Genomic DNA, 22,750 nt, shown 5'->3' with positions numbered 1-22,750 from the left:
AAGTCACAGCACACAACCAAGTATAATAGTGTCATCAGTATTTAGCTAAATGGTGTGACACACATGGCACAACAAACCAAAAGAAAATGTATTTCCATTTATGTATTTACTGTACAATCACCACCCCACATGTCCTTGAGTTGACCTCTGAACTGCAGTCTACTCGCACACATTTGTCTTGCATAAGAGACACCCCAAGTCCTTGTGAAAAACAAATAAGCCATCATGTGTATTAATTCATACTTGAGCAGTTTCCCCCAAATGCAGATTTAGAATGATTTACAGTGTTACTATAGTGTTGAATGTTTAATGGACCACAATGGAAACAAACCTTTGGATTTTTTGTGCCATCAAATTTTTGTTGTGTTGTTAATCCATTGTACTGCGGAGGTGAGCTTGTTGTGAGTTGTGAGTCGTGACTGGATCGCTGTGGTTCTACAAACCAGCTTGGAGAGTCTGGTTTGGACGAGTCCTTCACCCCGGGCCCCAACCACTCACAGCCTAGAGTCCTTCACCCCGGGCCCCAACCACTCACAGCCTAGAGTCCTTTACCCCGGGCCCCAACCACTCACAGCCTAGAGTCCTTCACCCCGGGCCCCAACCACTCACAGCCTAGAGTCCTTCACCCCGGGCCCCAACCACTCACAGCCTAGAGTCCTTCACCCCGGGCCACAACCACTCACAGCCTAGAGTCCTTCACCCCGGCCCCCAACCACTCACAGCCTAGAGTCCTTCACCCCGGCCCCAACCACTCACAGCCTAGAGTCCTTCACCCCGGCCCCCAACCACTCACAGCCTAGAGTCCTTCACCCCGGCCCCCAACCACTCGCAGCCTCTAGAGTCCTTCACCCCGGGCCCCAACCACTCACAGCCTAGAGTCCTTCACCCCGGGCCCCAACCACTCACAGCCTAGAGTCCTTCACCCGGCCCCCAACCACTCACAGCCTAGAGTCCTTCACCCCGGCCCCCAACCACTCACAGCCTAGAGTCCTTCACCCCGGGCCCCAACCACTCACAGCCTAGAGTCCTTCACCCCGGCCCCAACCACTCACAGCCTAGAGTCCTTCACCCCGGCCCCCCAACCACTCACAGCCTAGAGTCCTTCACCCCGGCCCCCCAACCACTCGCAGCCTCTAGAGTCCTTCACCCCGGCCCCCCAACCACTCACAGCCTAGAGTCCTTGAATGTCTACACTTTGTGTGAACTCCAGTCAAATTTTGAGTTGCTCGATTTAATTTAGATATTCATGTTATCAGACACGCCCCCCTCCAATTTCACCCCATTTATCCTCAAACTCCATTTGAACCGTGTTAGACTACCGGTAATTGAAAACACAACTTGCTGGTTCTGGTGAGTGACAGCTAGGGTCCTAATGTGTAGGGCAGGCCTGTGTTTTGGGCTGAAATACCCCTTCAGGTTGTCAAACACCTCTTACTTACCACTGATATTCCTCTGAGCAAGGCACTTCATCCCAACTCCATGGCTGTGTGTGGACAGCAGCAGGGCATCTGTTGGACAGGAACACTGATGTCTTCATGACATGGAGACAAGCTGCAAAAGCCTTTGAAGAGCTCCCATGGTGATTCTGTAGCAGTGAACAAAAGACAAGTACAAGCTTATAGATCAATAAATGATCTCTCACACACACACACACACACACACACACACACACACACACACACACCTTGTTACCAATAATCCTGCCTTCATTTACTTCCCCTCCAGGGAACAGGGGGTATAAGCCCTACACGTACTCCTTGTGTTGAGAACCAACGTGTGTGGGTGGCTATGAAATTAAGATTCCCTTGGACAATTCACCACAACTTTGCTTTTGCTGGGTGTTTATTTTTGCTGACACAATGGAAAACTGTAATTGTTTTAAGTCCCGTGCCAAAGGGGCTCCAATATAAAGTATGTTTTTCTTTCTCTGGTGATTTGAACAAAAAATAAAACAAAAGAGGGCTAAAATGTACACAGTACACGTGACGTGACCATGTACTGAATTGAAAGATACTTCTTGTAAGCTACTGTACTGGTTCTTTGTGAATGTGAAAATGTTATCCAAGATTGTCGCTGATGGAACTGACAAAGCTTTCCAATATCCGTCACCTGTGATCAGTTAAATATAGTATGTACTATTGTAGACATTCTGTGTTCACATTTCAGTAAATTCATTGTTTTTGTAGGATACTTTTTGTCGAAGATATCCTTATGCCCTAAACATTAAAGTAGTAGACAGTTAAGTCATTTTTGGGGTGAAATACTCCTTTAACACTGGTGCGTTTGATACCTTCTCTGCAGTTTGTTGTTGCTACAGTATAGCTTGTCAATAACCAACTTGTTTCCGTTACCATCCTGCTCCGTCATTGTCCCGTTACCACCATGCTCTGTCATTGTCCTGTTCCCACCATGCTCTGTCATTGTCCTGTTACCACCATGCTCTGTCATTGTCCCGTTACCACCATGCTCTGTCATTGTCCCGTTACCACCATGCTCTGTCATTGTCCTGTTACCACCATGCTCTGTCATTGTCCCGTTACCACCATGCTCTGTCATTGTCCCGTTACCACCATGCTCTGACCACTCTGGTACATTGTCCCAATAAGCTGTTCAATTATTCCAAATGCCTCACAAGATGCTACAGACACAGATCCAGCCTTCATCGTTGTCTTTTGATACCAGCCATCTCTTTCCCCAACTTCCCCGTCTCCTGTCTCATGCCTCCCCGGACCTGGGACGTCTGGGCACCTCAATGTGACACTGGCTACTCTTTCCCAATATGTGAAAAAGTTAAGAATAAAAATATGCTTTGGAAGACTGTTTGAAATAATGCAAAGTATACATAATTTGAACATGCAGGACACACACACACACACACACACACACACACCTCTTTCCCTCTCTGAGAGCCTTCATCTGAGAGAGAAGAGGATCGCCTTTGTATTTCTGTCTGCTCATAAGAATCCTCTTCTGCTATCTCTCACACAACACACACACACACACACACACACACACACACACACACACACACACACACACACACACACACACACACACACACCAGTGGCTTTAATAGAGCAGTGTGTGCATACTTTTATTCTTTACTTTTTCACATTCAGTATGTGTGTCTGTCAGTCTGTGTGCACATGTAAATGCATGCATATGTGGATGAAGTGATTTTCTCTTTCAAACGTGTGTGCGCGTGCGTCGGGCGTGTACAAATCTTTCCAAGAGGCCTCTTACAAGGCAGCTGCACACTCTGACCTCTGCGTCGTAAAGGGAGAGACAGAAAGACTCTGTTGTGTGGTAACAGGACCGCTGTGTGTCTGTCTGAACGTAGATGGTTGCTAGGCGTCTGTCTGACTGTCTGTCTCACTGTGGAATTGATTAATAGTCACAGTCAGATGTATTGACAGGTGCACTGCACACTGTCTCATTCAGTGGTGGAAAGTAACTAAGTACATTTAAATGGTAAATGGTGCATTTATATAGCGCCTTTATCCAAGGCGCATTACATTCACACATTCATACACCGATTGCGGCGGAAGCCATGCAAGGTACCAACCAGCACATCGGGAGAAATTTGGGGTTCAGTGTCTTGCCCAAGGACACTTCGACATGTAGACAGGAGGAGCCGGGATTCGAACCACTGACCCATGGATCATTGGACGACCTGCTCTACCTCCTGAGCCACAGTCGCCATGTCCATGCAACGTGTTGTGTACTTTTTAAATACCTACGACATAGATCATCTACTTTTAAAAAGTTTGACACATTTTTTTAAATAATTTGTCCTCGAAATGGAAAGGCCATTCATAATAAGTACTTTTCCATTCCTTTCATTCAGGTTGTGTTGGCTGAAGCCCATAGGTACAATGGATGGATTCGAACATTTTAACATGAAGGTTATTAATCAATTGAATTTAATTGAAAGGCAGTTGTTTGGAGTGTTACGTGGCATATGTATATATTACTTGCTTGTTCATGTTCATTGACCAAGACATATGTGGGAGCACCAGATTCGACTGTTATCAGTAGGCTACACTGACACTACACTACACTTCGGTATGATTAAAGTTTAAATTGAGAGCTCTGCTTAAACAGTAGTTTTTAGTTTTGAAGAAAACTCTAATACACAACCAAGCCATCTCACAATCACCAACACCACCATGGCAAACTTTAACATCTTGTTCCCTTCAGGAGTTTAGACACCACGTCTTAAAAGTGCTCCAGGTTTTACTTTAATAATTTCAGCTGAAATGAAGCAGATAGCTACAGCGTGAGCCGTGACACAGGCCGGAATGAGAGTGGTGGTTTGGAAAGAAACATCCCGTACATACTGACAACTCTGTGCATCTTGATGTGTACACATTATCATGAGGTCTTTGATTTGATTCCAGATCGCAAGCGTATTTCCCCTCTTGTTCTTATCTCATTAACCCACTAAAACCACCTTATACTTTGGCTAAAACATGTCAGATGTACAAAGCCATGGCGCATCACTTTGTTTGAATAGTCTTGACATTTTTTGAAAATCTTTGAAAAATATTTTTTAAACATTTTGTTTACTACAAACTTTGCTTTTGGGGGTCCCTACTCCCTGGCCAATATTACCCAAATTTTCAGAAAAAGGATTTAAAAGAGATTTTCTAGAATCGGTCTTACAATTTAGGCATTTAGCAGACGCTGTTAATCCAGAGCGATTTACATTAAGCAAGAAAAAAAAGCATGGGAATACATCACATAAAAACATTTATCATGAAACATGCGTAAGCTAAGAAAGTAACAGTGGAATATCTATATAATGAAACTATACATATAAACTACTATGCTATACATATGTACTATGACGTGCTATGACTACATACAATGCAATTATAGTGCTGTCTTCATAACATGCTATAAGTCTGTGTCAAATGCTATCCAAGTCTACAGAAATGGGTAAGGAAAAGGGGTAAGTGCTAGGTCTTAATGGGTTAATAACGCCCTACACGTCCAGCACATGTACAGTACCTGACACATACTGTATGCATGAACACTAAGCCGATGTCCATTTGTTAGCTGTATGTATGTAGGGGACAGATTAGGACCATCTCTGCACGCTATTGTTCTGTCAAATAATTAAATGGTAGAGGTTGGACAAAATTGGATTATTTTGTTTCTCAACAGATTCTGGAAATTAGGTCTACTAGCCAATTACTAAATAAACACATACATAAATCCCCAAAATTAAATCCACTCACTCCAGTTGGTTTGGTCCAGTGCCACAGGCAATGATGTCACCAATCTAATGCTGGGCTGCACCCTCCGAAATATTTGTCCTCCTGCATATGAACAATGAACAAACGATTAATGCTTAAATGTGCAACCAATTTACCAATAAAGATAACTGAAATTAAGCCATGCTTGTATTTGCTCTTCAATAAAATTGAGATCAAACAGCATGCGTTTGCTTATAAAGCTGCAATAAGTAACGGTTATGTCCCATCTAGAATTTGGACCACGGTCTCCCACACAAGAGACCACATTTCTACGACTCTTTCAAGAAGGCATCTGTGCTTGTTCTTAAGAGCTTGAGGCAGGGTTCATCAAGGTGTCTGTAGCAAGTCTTTAATTTAGAAAAAATATATATCGTTTATTTTCCTTGTTTTATTTTGTTCGTGTAATGTGCGATGAAAGCACTCAGTCTCACACAGATTTATTTTAAATGCAACATAGACTTTGGCCATGCTTCATTGATGCATACAGTCTCCAGGTACAGTAGGACACATTAATGCCGAAATAGGCTACTGTCATTTAAAAACAAATTACAGACACTATGGCAAATTAGGAGGACAATAAATCTAGGACTACCATGTCTAAGTTTACCAGTGTTTCTGGTAATATTATTGATTGATAATTGTGTATGTCCATGGCAAAAGATATTTTTGACGAAAATGTCAAGCCGACATCACTACAGGAGTAGTAGTTATATTGTATCAACATAGGCCTACTCTACCATACCGTTGGGTAAAAATAGCATTTTATTAATAATTAAAATAAGTCTGAGAGTAGGCTCAGCTTTAAACAGAAGATATTCTATGTTTGTTGGAAACAAACAAAAGGTGACAAACCTAGACTAGTTAGTATGAGACGATACAGCTGTATTTATAAAGCAAAACAAAGGCAAAGCACAGCATGTTTGGTTGAGGTTAAGGATGACAAACCAATTGTTATATCCTAGCATAAATTGAAAGCATGTACATTTATGGGACTTTATCACAGAAATGTGCACAATTAAACATAGTGAACAATCATGCAGGCTATATTTGGCACACAATACAATAAAAAGGAATGTCTCCGAGGCAATAAATAAGGAAATACCTACAGCAGTGTGGTCTGCTGCTGTCCATGACATTTTCGATTTCCAACAGTTGAGCTAGCACCAGGCTGGGGTCAACTTCCAGCAGGGGACCTGGGGGCTGACAGGGACCCTCAAAGCAAAGGTGTCATGAGGTTCTGTGGGTCCAGTGTGTCCAATGGGAGTTCCCAGAACTCCAAGTGGCGCCCACTGGTGGCAAACATTTTGGTGAGACTAGAGCAGTGGTTCTTGAACATTTTCATGTCACAAAACCCCATTCGAAAATTGGTTGAGAGGGACAAGATTTGTTTTGTTAAATTGTTACAAAACGTTATTTTCTTAATTTTTTTAATATATATATATATATTTTTTATTTTATTTACATCTATACAAGTTGTAGATATGCTTATTTTCAATTATCCGATGTCTGTTCAATCTGAATGGATGGCATTTAAAAATGCACCAGTGCATCAGTCACATGCATGTTAAATAATTATTTAACAGACCATGTTAAAGACCATTAAAATGTTGTGTGCATGTATTGAATAGATTCAGTCAATATATTGAATGAAGTTATTCAATGTTTGGATGACATAGGCTATTCGAGGTTCTGCTTATTCTAACACAGATACAGTGGTGGAAGTATTTTTTACTCAAGTAGCAAGAACACATTGTAGAAATACTGTTAATAGTCCTGAATTAAGAATTTGCCTTAGTACAAAAGCATTGGCATAAAGTAACATTTACAATTGAAGATCAGTGGTTAATGCATGCAATTAACTAAAGCCGTCAAATAACTGTTTACGTACAATATTTGTGTCTAAATAGATGTTGTGGAATAGAAGGATAGTCTTGAAAAATGAAAATACTCAAGTAAAAGTACCTCAAATTGTACTCTAGGTAAATATACTTTACTGTCCACCACTGCATGGATACAAATGTGGAACGCCCTACAAACGGTCATTAAGACATGGAAAGTGTATATTTGTACGTCTCTAAATGTTACAGTATATGAATTGAACATGGTGTGGAGTGTGGACCCTATTGTAAACAAGTGTATAATGCTTTATGGCATCGTCCACAGTTTTGTATTGAGTTGTGCTTGAAATGTACTGTAATTCTCCAATCTGTTAATACATACTTAAATCATCAATCAATCAATACACCTACATTCATCAGGTCACATGCGCTCACCTGCAAAGTACAGGCAGTGTTTCAGTCAATTAAGTCTTTTTAACACTGTGCAAGGTCATGCTGCTAATGCTATATAGCAACACTGCGGCAAAGTTCGTCTTTTGTCAGTGGTCTTTGTGTTCGCTGTCTCAAACTCACCGATTTCATCAGTCTTGTTGATTTAAAAAAAACTTAAAACGTACTTTGCAAGAACAACTGCAGCAGCATTGTATAGCCTACACGTGAAAACTTCAGTCTGAAAGTGTTCTGTTGACTAGTTCGGAGAGTGGTTCCAAAAGTGGTGGGGTCCTCTTTTGGGGGCCGCCAAATCACTATTTTAGTTTTAAAATAGTCTAAGGTTCGTGTAGTCAAGTCTCCAACACAAGATACCGATACCCATCCTACTAACTATTGTTTACCTATTTGTGTGTCATATAGAGAAACTTTTCTCATCTCTATGCATTTAGACCACTAGAAGCAGGCAATGAAGGCCGTAGCGGCGTAGCCAGATTCATTACAGACAACTTGACATGTTCCATGGTTATTAAAACTGAGAATTTCAACATCCCCCTGACACCACGTCGACTCTCACTGGACTTCAGCATCAGTTTTTCACTGGAAGAGGCAATTATATGGCCAAATAACATCTGGTAAGAAGTGGAGCAGAGGCAATATTTCTCTGGGAGCAAACTGTTCCAGTCAATTATTTTCCACCCTTGTACCAAAATTTCCATTTTAGACTAAATTTACATTTAAATAGTGTCCCTTATCCCCCCCCCACCCACATAATTTGTTTACGTGAAAACTATCCCCAACTGGCTGCCTTGGAGAAAGAAAAAAAACATGCGTTGTTTGGTTTGTTCATGATTGGGTTCCTGAAAGTTGAAGAATCAAGCTATTATTTCCCCCCTCTAGGCAACATCATGTTTCAATGCAGCAATTTACTGATGTAAAATGAGTTTCATCTTGCCTTGTTAAGAGATAAGAGTGGAAGGGTTTAGCTGGGATCTCGTTGCAAAAGAGATGTCAGCACTTTCAGCAGTGCCGTTTACAATATCACCTGTATGTGAATACAAAGTAATGACAATTCAGGCTCAACAAAATATTAAATCATGCAAGGAAAAAAGTAAAACAAAGAATATACTCGCACAATATGAATTATGCTCACCTAAATGTACGACTCCTGCCTCAAGATCATATACACATACATAAAAGACAAGGTAAATTTAAAATAGCTTTGACCCAAGCAAAAACAGTATATCATATATGCTTTAAAGAGATACAAAGGCCCCTCTGTGCTTTGTCAGCAGATAAAAACATTTAGAACTGCAAGCATATGAAACTATAGGACGTCATAATTCCCGATATCGGGCAGAGAATTGTGCATCCCCAATTACAACAAATAATTGCTGGCACTGGCTGCCTCTCATTGCATATACTCCAACTGCAAAATGCAAGCATATGTGATATTTGAGTAACCTTTGATTCGCATTTATGTTAAACTAAATAAAATGAAACATACCTGGTTATTAATGGGTGATTTTGTTTTGCCAGGAAGGTTGAACTTCATGGATTCACTCTAGTACACGTCTGCAGAGCATTCCAGCTGCTGGTGGTGCCGTTGTGGTTGAGGTGGAAGGTCATCGTAAAGCAACCGTTTCATGCAATGTATACAGTCCATTACTGAACTACGCATTAGGCAATACATATTAATGAATGGCATAATCTTCCATTGTGCCTCATGTATAGATTGTCCAGAATTTGGGTTGCATAAGTATAATTTATGGCTGAAATGGAACTTACTGTAAATGGCTGTTACGAGTCACGACCCTGGGTCTATATAAATAAATGGGAAGTTGGAAGTCTTACAAAAGGTATAACATACTGTATGGTATATTTACAAACAGAAAAGGTTATGCAACATATATACAATATATGCATAACCTATAGATTAAAGTATAGTTCTTCCTTAGTTAACTTTGATTTCAAATGATGCTTTATACGGTCCATTAATATTAATCTTGCAGCAATATTTTCAAAAGATGCATCATTAGTCCTCATGATAGGATTATTAAGGCCAGGCAATTTTCACTCTGATGGCAGTTATTTGCAGAAATTTACATCATCCTATTATTATTCTTTTGGTTTGAACAGAACGGATAGTTGAATCCTCTGTGAATAAGTAATTGAAGCAATGTTTTGTTACGGTATTATTCAGCATGACTTCCGAGTCCAGTACAAACTGGAGCCACAGCAACACAGGAGTACATCCTTGGAAAAAAGTGCTAAAGACCCCATGCAATCATACTCTCATCCTTAACGGAAGGTAAAAACAGATACAGGACAAGAACAAACCAGACATGCTAGTCAAAAACACATAATGCCCTGGGTTTTTATTTTGTTTAGTGAGAATTCTCCATGATTTGTGTATACTTGTGTGTGGGGGAGGGGGATTCTACTAAATGAAAATAAAAGATAACTTAAGATTAATATACTCCAGCATCAGCAAGGGTGTCAATTAATAACAGATCCACAAGCCAATAACACGTCATGACTACAGAGCATGAATTAAGTCTTAAGTGGTGAATCAGGTAGGCCATTGGAACGGGCGTTCAGATTGTGGTCCAGACAAAGTACAAGTAGCTTTGTTCAATACCCACCTCTTCACAGAAGAGCTCATTTATGTATAAATATATACTTGTATATTTTCCAAAGAAGGCACCCGATAACTTTCAGCCTTCTATAGAAGCAACGACGATAAAAAACAAACTATTTTATCTCATGGTATCCCCCCCTTCCCCATCTTAATTTTCCTTCTTGTACTACTTTATAAACTGGAATGATGAATCGTGTTGAGAAAGTTACAGAATTTCCGTTCCTTAATGGCCTTTCTTTTCCTGCATTTTAGATCAACAAGTAACAAAATAATGAAGAGGAACATGCGGTAAGATCACGGTAAGAAGGGAAGATTCACAAAACCATCGGGAAGAGGGAATTATCTTTTCAGAATAAAATAAAAATAAATAAGATTAGGTCCAATGGTGGTCAGGAGAAAATAAAGCAGCATGATTAATCAACAAAATAAAACAAAAACATAGTGCTTAGATAACGTAGCAGGAGCAATGGCTGGGGGAAAAACAAAAAAAAAAGTATCTCCATTTCTTTGTTACTTGTCTCTGGAATAAATTGTGAACCGTATAACATGATGGGAAGTGATGAACCTACTGACAAAACTCATGGCTACACCACAAAATACCTGTAGAACACTTACTTCCTTCCCACTCAGTATGATCGCCTGTCACCACTTATTCTCACACACACACACACACACACACACACACACACACACAAGTATAAATGCATGTCACCACTGACTGATCCAACACACACACACACAGAACGACCACAAACGAACAGCGCTCACAAATTGCTTTTGAAACCTCATCCTCTACGGGTGGTCATGGCAAAAAAAAAAGAAGAGACAAAGTTCATATCTGGAAAACGGACTACAGGACCACACCACGGTAACCAATGAGTGTACAGTGTACAACAAAAATAAGATGAAAAGAAGAATTAAACTGGGGTTTGGAGGGTGTGTGTGTGAGGGTGTTGTACAATAAATAGACCCAACAGCAGGTTTCTGCACCATGCACGTTGATGACTCACATTAATTTGTGCTTGTTTTGTGGTTACAACTCACCTCACACTTGCACCAGTTGCAGTTTGTCGATTTGTCTTTTTAATTCATTTTCTTTTGTCGTCGTCTTTTTTTTTTCATATATCCCGAGTGCAAAACATCACAAATGAACAATTCTGTATTCAAGTAATGTTATTTACAAGAACAGGGAAAAGGGAAGGGGACAGTAGGGGGTATTACAAATATGCAGTACTGTACATATAATTGCCATATCCATAATTTACAGATGATCTCTCTCATTTAACAGTAACAAATAGGAAAAAGTAAAAAAAAAGAAAAAAAAAAGATTAACAAACAAAAAAGAAAAAACAATGTACGAGACGAGCATTGCAATTAAGTCCCAAGAACAGTAGCCATGGAAACAGCGTGCCGTAGCGCATTCCGCCCGCTGCTTGCATTCACGGCTTATTTCATTTTCTCTCTAGACGATGCATAGCACCTAAAAACAACGGAAGTTAGGTTTTCCTCCCTGCTTCGAGTGTGCCAACACACACACACACACACACACACACACACACAAACAAACATACAAATACACACAAACACGCAAGGACACAGTGCTACGTGACTTCCATGGCCACTGTGTTGTCCGATAGACTGTTTAGTGCTGGCTTGTCTTGATCGTGATTCTCCCTGGGGACAATAATTAACGAGGAAAATGAAAATAAAAATCAATTATTCTCGAGACAGGACTAACGAGCAATTCACTTACAATTCTACTCTTGGCTTTATAATCGCTTGGTGAGGTCCGACAGTATTTTCATTTAGGGGGCAATACAAATGCTGTAGATGATTACAGTGTACTTAACTTTGGTGAGGATGCAAAGTGCTGTAGAATAAGAAAATACACACATGCAAGTAGGGGAGCAATAGGTAAACAAACACACACATAACTCACCTGGGCACCATATCCAGGGGTGGAGCTGAGGCTGTGGAGGCCATTTTCGGCTTCTGACAGTTGGCGGTCACCGTGGTGGCGTTGGCGGCGGCAGCCAGCTTCAGGGCCGAGGAGGAGACGGCGGTGCTCAGCGTGCGCGGGGTGTGTGCGCGCTTCGCTGCGGGCACGCCCAGACGCAGGCTGCTGCTGTTGGTGGGGGGGTTTCCCAGCAGGACCCGAGTGGGGGTTTTGGAGTTGGGGACGTGGTGTGTGGTGGTGCCGTTGTTGTTACTGGCGGTGGTGGTGGGATGGAGGAAACCTGGGGTGGTGTTGGGACATGGGGACGCTGTGCTTGGGAGGTGCAAGCCCTTGTAGACACCTGGTTGAGATTGTGGGGTCAATTGTTTTGGGGGAGGTTGGTGAGAGAGTCAAGAATGAGACTTTAGAAATGAGGAGGCATGGGACAGTGTCATGAGTTTTGAAACTGTTGGGCCCCTGGGGACTTCTATGTGCGGTACCGGTAGTTGCTAGATCAGGTGCAAAAAAAGCTACGCCTATTTCTATGAAAACAAATGTCACTGAGACACAGGGTTCCCACACATTTTTACCAATGGATTTCCAAAACCTTTCCAGAATATTTAACCCAATTTCCAGACCTAACAATTCCAGATGTAACAATCATTCAGCGCAATGCACAAATAAAGCAATATAATAACAACGTTACATTAGGCTGCAATCATGCAGCCTGTTCGGTGAAAAACGACTCGTTACATATTTTGTTTTGTGCAAAGTAATACATGTTTTGGAAAATGTTTTTATCAATAGCTAAAATCAATGCATATCCAAATAAAAACACACACACACACACACACACACACAAACACACGGGACTGTCCTCAGTCTCTAGTCGAGCAAAGTGTTTAGAGACCGACATGAGTCTAAGCTGCTAGAACAATAATCTTGACTGTACTAGCAGACAAGCAGCTGCACTAGCTGTGCTGGTACCTGAAGGGGACAGGATACCGTTGATGCCTCCTCCCAGGCCCAGATCCTCCTTGGTCTTGAGGGCCAGAAGTTGATCCGTGGTCACCAGGGCTGACGCTGCAAACTGGGCGCTGGCCTGGTCCAATGTATTCGTGGCCCTACCCTAAAACATGGGAGGGACAGAGACCTTAATAACTCTTTGTATGGCCGGGGAAAACTACTCAACACTAGTTTAGACCACAATGGCCGCCAGGATTGATTCATCTATTTATCGTGCATTGCCACGGTTTCCGCTTGCAACCCTTATTTTGAAGAGCCAAGTTGGAGTTTGGAAGTGCTCGTTGAATATCACTTTAAATGTGCACATAATGCAGGAGGCAGCAGGAGGTTGCTTTACTGATAACGAACGCTTCCAAACTCAGACACTTGGAAAATAAACAAATAATTTCTTGACAGGAAGTAATTTATAAAATGTCTACGGTGGATTTTTATTAAACAAACACTTTACAGATAGAAAGAGGATAATTCAAGCTTTCCCTACAGCTGCAATGTTGGTGATTTTGACGGTGTTTAATATAATTATAGAGGACTTTTCTGTTTGGATGAATGGGCTCTCTGAATGGGAAGTGTCACCTAGGCATCACCTTCCTGGCAAGATGGCAGCCGTGTGAATATCATCAATAGAGAGATGCTTCAGAGAAGGTTGAGATACAGGTGGTGTATGAAGTTGTCTTGAGATTTGGTGCATTGCTCCCAAACAGAGTAGGGGAATGTAAAAACGTTAACGGAGGTGTATGCGTGCGTGCCTTGTGACTGACCTGTGTGCTGTTGGCAGTGTTGCTGCTGGCTGTGTGTTGCTGCTGAATCTGTTCCAGCTGTTGTCTCTGCATCTGTGCCAGCTGATCCTGATGCTGCTGGTATTGTTCTGCTGTGACAACTGGGACACACATTTAACAGCTCTTTAATGATCACACTGAAGACTGGTTAAATCCAGTCTGAGAACCGCTGATGGCCATTTTGAAAAACAGAATGAGCTTGAAAACACTGCTAGAATAGTACGAGTTTGGATGATATTTTAACATTTGATGTTGTTTATAAAGGGGTTCTGTCATAAACGGATAGCCCTTTGTTTTCATTGTACAGCTCCCGGCGTACCTGCCCCAATCACTAGCACACGTTTTTAACAATGAAGTTAATGTAACGAAAAGGCCTTGTGCACTCCTACAAAGACAGGTGTTGTCGGAGCAAATGCGAATCATGAGAAGATTCACACTGCCTTTCACTTCTAGAGCAGTAGTTTTATTAGATGACAACGTTTCAGTCTAAACGACCTTCATCAGGTACAACTACTGCTCCATAAGTGGAAGACAGTGTGCGGGACCCTTTTCTTAACATTGAAGTTAATAAAACTGAATACTCAAGACCGTCACATCACAGATACAGAATGACGCCTCCACTGAAATGGCATCGGCTTCATCAAGTCAATGTAGTGTAAAAAAAAAAAATATATATATATATATGTATGGATGCATGCGTATGCGTGTATATGTATACTATACACACGTAACCAGTTCCTCAGAATAAGAAATGAATAGCCAGAACTTTAATTCTACCGTGTGCTTGTTTTTGTTTCTAAAAGTGATGTACTCCCACTAAATAAAGTATAAACGTGTTTAAAAGTAGTTTGCATTGATTCATCTCAGCAATAGTTTCATACCAATCAATGAGTCACATTAATAAATGCTGATGGCATTATCTCAGCAACCAAAACTGTCAAGGTTACAGTCTAAAATTCCAAAATATGTGTGTATGTGAATCTTGATTCAGCTACAGATTGTTTTTATTAAATCACATGAAACCTAGTTTTCCAAATCTGGGGTGAACATTTGGCAAAAAAAAAATCTACAAGCTCATAATGCGTTGCAGATCTACATGCTCACAATGTATGTCACATGAGCTTGTAGAATGTAGATGTGTTATTGTAGATCTGCTATTTCTGGCGAACAGATTAGGTATAGATGGAAAATAGGAGGGGGGTTAGAATAGGTCCATATGGGATCCATATCAATTAAGTATACAGTGGTTAATAAACATGCCAAGCAAATCGTGAACATTCCCTTCCAATGTGAAGTGTAGTATGTGAATGTAGGGAGTCACATATTCAACCAAGATCAAGTTGTACTTCTGTCTGAACTGCACTCAGGTTTACCACAAGGTTTTGGCACTGCCTTGAACATGGGCTACAAAATCTCCAGGCTGAACATCTCCCTCCTATAAGTAACCTGACACACAGCCTTTCAAAAGCTGCAGGTCACTTGCCAAGTTATAAATCCATCATATGACTAAAAGTCTAAATGCAAAAACAAAAAGTTGGGGTGGGCTATGGTTTCTTTATCTAAATGTAGGCGTATGTTGGTGCAAACTGTAAAGATAATCTCATTCTATACACTACACAATGCAGTCAACACTGACGTGGTGTGTAAGGAGATGAGCCATAGCCAACAGTCCACCCACATAACATTGGCTGTTCCCCTTCTACCGTTTGAGCTTAAATTGCAGCAGTGTTATACATGTCCAACTCAAGTGTGAAATGCGTATGCGACTTGTGGGTTAATTCCCTGGAGTGCAGCCCCACGAGGCCATCTTCAAAATGTGCATGTAGGTAAACTGAGCTAAAATTAACATCTGTGGATGTACTGTATACTGTGCCTAACCAAACACCAACAATACATGGAATACGGTAGAATAAATGTGTTTTTTTTTACCTTTAATTCATGGAGGATAAAAAGAAAACACACCAGCTGGCTGGCAAGGTGGCTATAACAATACGACCATTCACAATAGCAGTGCAGACAAAGAAAGAATAGAAATGTACCATGCTTTAGAAACTCACAACGAAGACACTCAATCGTAGCAGCATTACCAATGGAAAAACATAAAGACCAATGAAAGGAACAAAGGAAAGAAAACGGCTATGCAGGAGAAAGAGGAATTGATCAGACATCTTTTTTCATTCTTGGACTATTATATTACCTCTCTCAAATAGCTTGGCTCTTAGGGGAGAACCTACTTCTAAACTCCAGCCAGCAAAAACTTTGATTAAGCGCTTCAATGCCAATGGTGCGTGTGCTCATGTGCACACGGCTAATGGGATGTGTGCAAATGCACATGGTAGCATGTAAGCCGGAGGTAACCACGATGAACCGCAACGTTTCTGAACGCCAGTATAACTGCACACTGCTCCACTGGCAGTTTTAAACGCGTGTGACGGAGTGCACCCCGTTCGTCTGTCTGGTCCCAACTCACCAGCGACTGGGGCAGGCGGGGCCACCCTTCCCCTTGCGGCAACCCCGCTGGGAGAGGAGGCCGAGAGGCCGGCGCGTCTCAAGCCCCGGCTCAGCCTCCTGAAGAGCGGGTGGGCGTCGTCTAGCCGGTGTAGCGGCAGCGTCCGCGGCCTGAAGTGCCTCCAGCGGCACGCCTTTATGTTCAACAGTATCTGACTGAGGTCCGTAGAGGAGGAAGAGGAGGAAGTGAAGGAGGAGCTTCTGTCCGAGGTATTAGTTTCTGAGGTACTGGCGAGCTTGTCGGCAGCTGGCGAGCGCAGCGTCGTCGTTGTAGTAGTAGCTGTGGTGGTGGTAGGAGGCGTCGAAGGTGTGGGAGGAGAGGAGAGAGGAGACGGCTGGAGCAGCAGGTCCGGATTCAGTCCGTGAAACAGGTCGTCGTAGTCCGTGTGAGCCCGGTCCAGCAGTATTCTGTTGAGAGTAGCATAGTCAGCATTCTGCCAGATTACAACTCGCCAGTAAAGTCAAACGTACACACATATCTAACACACTTCTTTTGATTAAAACCATGGAGAGCGCCAGAGATTTAGAGTTATGAGCCACTTTAGTCGGGACGTAAAAAATCTTGCGCGAAACACAAGATCACAAAATAAAAAACATAAATTAGAAAAATACATCTTGGGCACTGAATGTGAATGTCTGAAGGGGTCTCCATCCCTGATGAGGTCACGTGATGTCACGAGGCATGACCATATATGGAGATGTGGGGTGACAGACTGACCGAAGGGAAATGCACGTTTTCATAGTAAATGCGAATTAGCCAATTAAAAAAAAAAAGGACCAGACCTGCCGCCCCTGCCGATTCGTCGTCGTGCCAAACCCAGGCAGGTCCGTGGAACAGTTAGCGTGGTCAGGCTGTAGCGATAGCGGGCATCAGCCAAACCACCCTCCCAGGGCCCACACCACCTCCAGTTACGAACACACTCCTGGTGAGCCTGGATAGAGAGAGAGTTAAACAATAATATAAATGGAGTTTCTAAATATGAATAGATCCAGGCCTTGATTCCGATTGGCCGAGTTCGGTTGTAAAATAGTTCATAAATACAGACCTAGGACCAAATCATGCATTAGCATCACCGTGCCAACGTTTATTGACAATATTCACCGTTATTATTATTATTACCGTTCGCAACTATCACAAAGGTATGTCTTTAGATGCTTTTTAAACCACTAGGATGGACTGAAGGTGCCGGTGGGAGGATTGGAAACTCCCAACATTGTGTCCTGTGTTTCCAGGAGGTATACAATGCAAAAAAACAAACCATGGTTTTGTTATTTTATTGTGCTCTGTATTGCAGTTTGTTTTGTGGTGACCACAGTGTCTGGCTGAAATGTTTACTGTGCAGCCTTAGCCTTGTTGCATGTATAATGTATTCTACTTTAAGCCGCCGAGGTGCAAATGTTGAGATTAAGGGTTTCTTACAGCATAGTATTGGCAGCCTGCCTTCCTGCGGAAGGCGAAGTTTCCATCTGGGTCATTTTCCTCCTCTGCTTCTGAAGAGCCAGAGTGCAGCTGCAAACAGAGGTCAGGCAACAGGTCAACAGGCAGGTTGTGATAAACAAGAAGATTGATTTAAAGCAATCCTATAGCTAGCGTGTGTCAAAAATGTTGGTGTAACCCTCGATTGCTCCTTAAAATTTGAGAAACAGGGCAGCAGCTCTGTGATTAAAAGCACTGCTTCTACTACAGTGTGATTAATTGCCATGGTAAAAGCCTATCTCCCTGCTAGGCAATTAGAATTCATTGCTTAGGCGCCTGCACATCGTCTAGAACACTGCTGCTTGCCTCCGTACAGGCTCCCTGCCAAATATAGAACGATTTTAAACTTGCGTTATTCGTTTTTAAATGCCTCAATGGGCTGAAGCCCCGCCATTCTTTTTTAAGGATTATAATTTAGAGTAATTTATTTAAATCTGTTGTTGCCACTGTAAGGTCAGAACAGACTTGTGTCTTCCCCATTTTCTAAACAAATGAAACACTTGGAAAATCTCAAAGGTCAGATTAGTGAGAGCAACACGTTTTTTGGTAACGGAAATATTGAAAAGCACCAGGGAGAGGTACCTGTGAGAAGGGCTCGTCGTCGGAGCTGGGGAAGTCGTACTGGTTGAGGTCCTTGGCGTTGAAGACAACGGGGCCCGCATGGCCCCCCGACGACACTGGCAATACTTTCGGCTTCTTCTCGTACTTCCTTTTTTGCCGGGGGACTTCTGTCTTTTCGGGCTGAGAGGGTGGGATAGAGGCCACATTCATTAACATTATCTACCCATATGCTTTGCATCATTTCATACAACAACAAAATGCAGAGAATTGTTCATTTGGTGCTCAAGATAAGACGCAGATATGTTTATGAAGTGGGGGAAGAAAAGAGAGAGAAAGTGCACAAACAAGTTTTGGACCATTATTTCTGAAGCACTCGCATGAAATGAATAAATCAGTGGTTCTCAAGTGGGGTTTGGAGACCAGCAGGGGTCCCAGAGGGGGTTCCAGCAAAATGTGTTAACCCATTCTGGGCAGGAACCCCTTTTGGTGTTTTAAGCATTATGTTATACCTTAGCTATTGAAAAATAGCAGATCTACAAGCTCATAGCACAGCACATAGCATAGCACACTGAAAAATCATGAAAATGTGGCGCAAATCTTTGAATATAGGGTCGTTCAGAGCGAACGTTTTAAACTCAAATCTTTGCTTCTGGGGTCCCTGGAACAACATATTTTCAGATGGGGGTCGGCGGCCAAATACATATAATATTTGGGGTTCTTGACATAATATATTGAGCACCACTGACATAGAAACATAGGTATTTCAGAAAACCGTCAGAATTTAGAAGCCTAAATGGGTTAATATATTATAGCATCAAGATATTTCAAAGGTCAGTATTTGAAAATGACCCACCAAAAAAGCTCACAACCTTTTCGCGATGCGACACGTGAGCTTGGTTTGACAACCACTGAACTAAATGAAGCGTCTCCTCTTTAAGCCAGATTGTCTCCGGGTCTCACCTTGATCTTGTAGTCCTTATGGTCCATGTGGTACTGGTTGGGGAGTGGAAGCAGAGGGATGATCTGAGGTTTAACCAGAGCCCTCTGGGCCAACACCTCCGCTAGCACCTCACCACCAAAGTCCGACATGACGTTTCTGGATGGACAAAAAACAAAAACAAACATGGCAAGTCATGGCAGGAACAACGATGAGTTTTTATTTGTATGAGAGTGTGTGTTTCCCCAGTTTTAATGGGTTACGGTGTGCGCCGTGCGGTTACCTCTTCTCAAAGATCTCCAGTGTGAGGTGGAGCAGCTCTCTCTTGCTCTTCTCTCTCCTCTTGATCATCTCCAGGATGGTGACGGCTCGGCTCAGGTCCCGTCGCAGCTTCAGCATCTTCTCATAAGACCCCTCTTCATTCTTGCGGTTCTGATGGCGGATTTGGAAAATCGGCATTAGAAATTTTTTTTATGAATTAAAATCACAATGAACACCAATAATGGATTACGTGGAGCTTTTCAACACAGCAACACAACCAACAAGCGGTAAGGTGACAATTAATAAAAGGTTGATAAGAGAAACCATACAACTACCAGACATGGGAATGGTAGTAATGAATTGTGGATTTTGTTTTTCTGATGCCGTACTAAAAACCCTACTATTTCAAAAACACAATTCTTTACTTGACCACATGGTGGCACATATGTTCTTTAGAACAAAGTTGACAGTAGTACAGATGGTAGTTTCCATTATGGGGAAAAGTCTTTCGCACAGTTCCTACACATTTTAAAGGTTCAAAATAATTCCCATTTTCTCCTTTTCATAAACAAAAAACAAAAAAACAGACCATTCTCTCTTATGGACCAATTGCTGTCCCTAAGGTTGATCTATTCCCGTAGTTAAAAATCACATCATACTTTGTACCCAGACGGTCCAGACAACTATTTACACAATGTACTTTTTAATTACTCTCAAGCCTTTTTATTTTACTGCGTGTGTGTTGCGCCGCATTGCGTTTGGACGGCGTTTAAAAAAAAAGAACTAATCAAGGAAGTGTAGCACCCTTCCTTGATTAAAAAGGGAACATTCCCTGCAGTGGAGCTTGGGCGTAATACTACCATCAATGTCCCTGCCAATCCTCGTGTCCCGCCTGAAGCAAGCATAGTATGGACTACTATGCTTGCTTCAAGAATTAACCGCCTCGGGGGAAGAGACGCCATTTGTAATTGAACTGAACGTCTGGCCCAGAACCGGCCACATGGGACTCGTACCTTCCTGGTCTGCATCTTCTCCGTGCGTCGGCGAAAGGCCACGTAAGGGTCGCTGGTGCTGGAGCCGTCCCGCCTCTCCTGCTTGCAGTTGGGGATGAGGCCGTAAGAGGAGCCCTTGCAGGTTTTCCTCTTACGGCTCCAGTAATCGAACACCTCCTTGATGAGCTCGTCATCCTCCTTGAGGAGCAGCTTGGCCTCTGGGAGACTCACCGGCTGCGGAGGAGCAAGAACATCCTCAATGTCAGAAACTGAGCCCATAGAATCACGCCATGAAATAAGATGAGAGCACTTCTGCAGTAATTTTTGCAGGGTTTCTTCCAAGTGATTATATTGGCCCCATTTTCTTTCAGAGCACCTGGAATTTTCCTTTGGGATTTAAGTGGAAGTGACAGTCCTACAGCAGTGATTCACAAAGTGTGTGTGTGTGTGTATTGGGGGGGGGATCACAGTTGTGAACCGTAATCAATTTATATTAAAACAATTGTCAAAAGGCGTACTCGATGGAGGTCGTTTGGACCAGGAGGCGTCAGCTATAAAAGCTCAGTAGAATTCATGACACTGTGAGCTTGCAGATCTGCTATCTACTGTCTGCACAGCAGTGCACAAGACACCGGCACGCCAACACTTCGGTGTCGCCGTGTCGGGTTACATTCAGCGGTGCATTCTGACCAGCTGATCGATGTAAATATTATTTCAGAGGAAATGGATGTTTGGTAGTTTGGACTTTGGAGAGATCTCCTGACTAGTAGCAAGTGCAACTAGCAAGTATATGCTGCGTTTTGATGACTTTATGTAATTCACAGTCACACCGTGGCCATGGCGACATACACCAGAAACCCCCGGTATAATTTTTTTTTGCAGATCCACACTGATCTCATAAATGGCCCATATGTCGAACTTTAAGCCCCGACTTCACCATGTAAATTTGGGTCCCAGGGATAAATCATAACAAATGGGGATCTGTGGACTAATGCATTGCATAGCTCTGCTGTTGAAGAGAAACCACCCAAAATGTTCATTTTTCAGGAAATGAAAAATAAAACAATCATGAATGCTCTGCCTCAACGTTTATATATGGTCAATTACTTGCATGAGAGGGGAGAGGTGGTGGTGAGCTGCTTTAGCAGACAGTGTGAGGGTCCAATGGAGTTAACGTTTTTAATACTTTTCATTGGTTAAATATTATTTTTAACAAAGACAGACGTAAAGGGTGTTCAATAGCATTGATTTATGAGGGGGGGAAAAAAAGGGAGTTAGGTGCTTTCCTCACGACAGTGACGATATCAAACTGGGGAATACAAAAGGATGAGAATCTCTGACAGAGGAGAGCACACCACTAACTCCCGTCACATTGTGCAGGGTTTCCTGGTCTCTATGGTAGCCTACCTGCTGCCCGCTGCCTTTCTCTAGCCGGTCCACCATCTCCTCAAACTGCAGGCAGCTGAACTCCATCTTCTTCTTCAGCTTGGCGATGAAGGCCTCGTCGTCCGAGTCCAGATCGTAGTCGGGCTGCTCCGTGTCCAGGCTGAAAGCTGCAGCGGGAGAGAACTCGTTAGTTTTTAATTCAGAAATGGCTTCCTGGGTAGAGTAGCTTGTATACACCATTTGGTGTTGTGCATGCGTTTATAGCAGACTCCTCACTCAAATGTACACTTGCAGTTTGGACAACTCCAAAGCAAGCTCCACATGCCGCAACATTTTATTTAATTGCCATAGTGTCATCCCCTTACCCCTGTGTTGGATCGGTGGTCAGACTGGCATATTCACTGATACGACCAGATATGACAAATAAGGGCCGATACAGATACTTTTCTGATACTGATACAGTATCGGGACATCTATAATGAAGACGGACGCATTCATAAGGGTATGCTCACATTATTTTAAGAAAGTTAACTACCCCCACCCAAAATAAGGAAATTGTCTTTTAGGTAAAATAAAAAATACGAGATTCAATCCCTCACAAGAGCCTGAAGTCACATTCCCAATTCATCAGTCCATTTATCTCAGTAATGGATATTGATTATGCCATTGTGTTCACCCCTTTGCAGCAGTCTTCCCACAACCACAGCCCCATCACGGTTAA

At 42.4% G+C, this 22,750-nt stretch overlaps 1 protein-coding gene across 2 annotated transcripts in view; it reads right to left on the bottom strand.

The window, feature by feature from the left end:
* Window positions 1-9,889: 9,889 nt before the first annotated feature.
* Window positions 9,890-22,750, bottom strand: part of epc1b (enhancer of polycomb homolog 1 b) — a 38,224-nt gene continuing 25,363 nt past the window's right edge. For both annotated transcript variants that reach the window (XM_080777323.1, XM_080777322.1), the window contains 12 exons: window positions 22,051-22,196; window positions 20,665-20,877; window positions 19,674-19,822; window positions 19,414-19,549; window positions 18,475-18,633; window positions 17,836-17,925; window positions 17,199-17,347; window positions 16,378-16,823; window positions 13,890-14,008; window positions 13,093-13,234; window positions 12,109-12,466; window positions 9,890-11,843 (listed from right to left, as the gene is read on the bottom strand). In XM_080777323.1, coding sequence (XP_080633449.1) covers window positions 11,771-11,843; window positions 12,109-12,466; window positions 13,093-13,234; window positions 13,890-14,008; window positions 16,378-16,823; window positions 17,199-17,347; window positions 17,836-17,925; window positions 18,475-18,633; window positions 19,414-19,549; window positions 19,674-19,822; window positions 20,665-20,877; window positions 22,051-22,196 — 2,180 coding nt within the window. In that variant the 3' untranslated portion in view covers window positions 9,890-11,770. The remainder of the gene's footprint in view (window positions 11,844-12,108; window positions 12,467-13,092; window positions 13,235-13,889; window positions 14,009-16,377; window positions 16,824-17,198; window positions 17,348-17,835; window positions 17,926-18,474; window positions 18,634-19,413; window positions 19,550-19,673; window positions 19,823-20,664; window positions 20,878-22,050; window positions 22,197-22,750) is intronic.

The sequence above is a fragment of the Protomyctophum bolini genome (assembly GCF_963924005.1).
Source record: "Protomyctophum bolini genome assembly, chromosome: 12".
Classification (NCBI taxonomy): Eukaryota; Metazoa; Chordata; class Actinopteri; order Myctophiformes; family Myctophidae; genus Protomyctophum; species Protomyctophum bolini.
The sequence above is the reverse complement of the archived record's forward strand: the minus strand, read 5'-3'. Positions and strand labels throughout refer to the sequence as shown.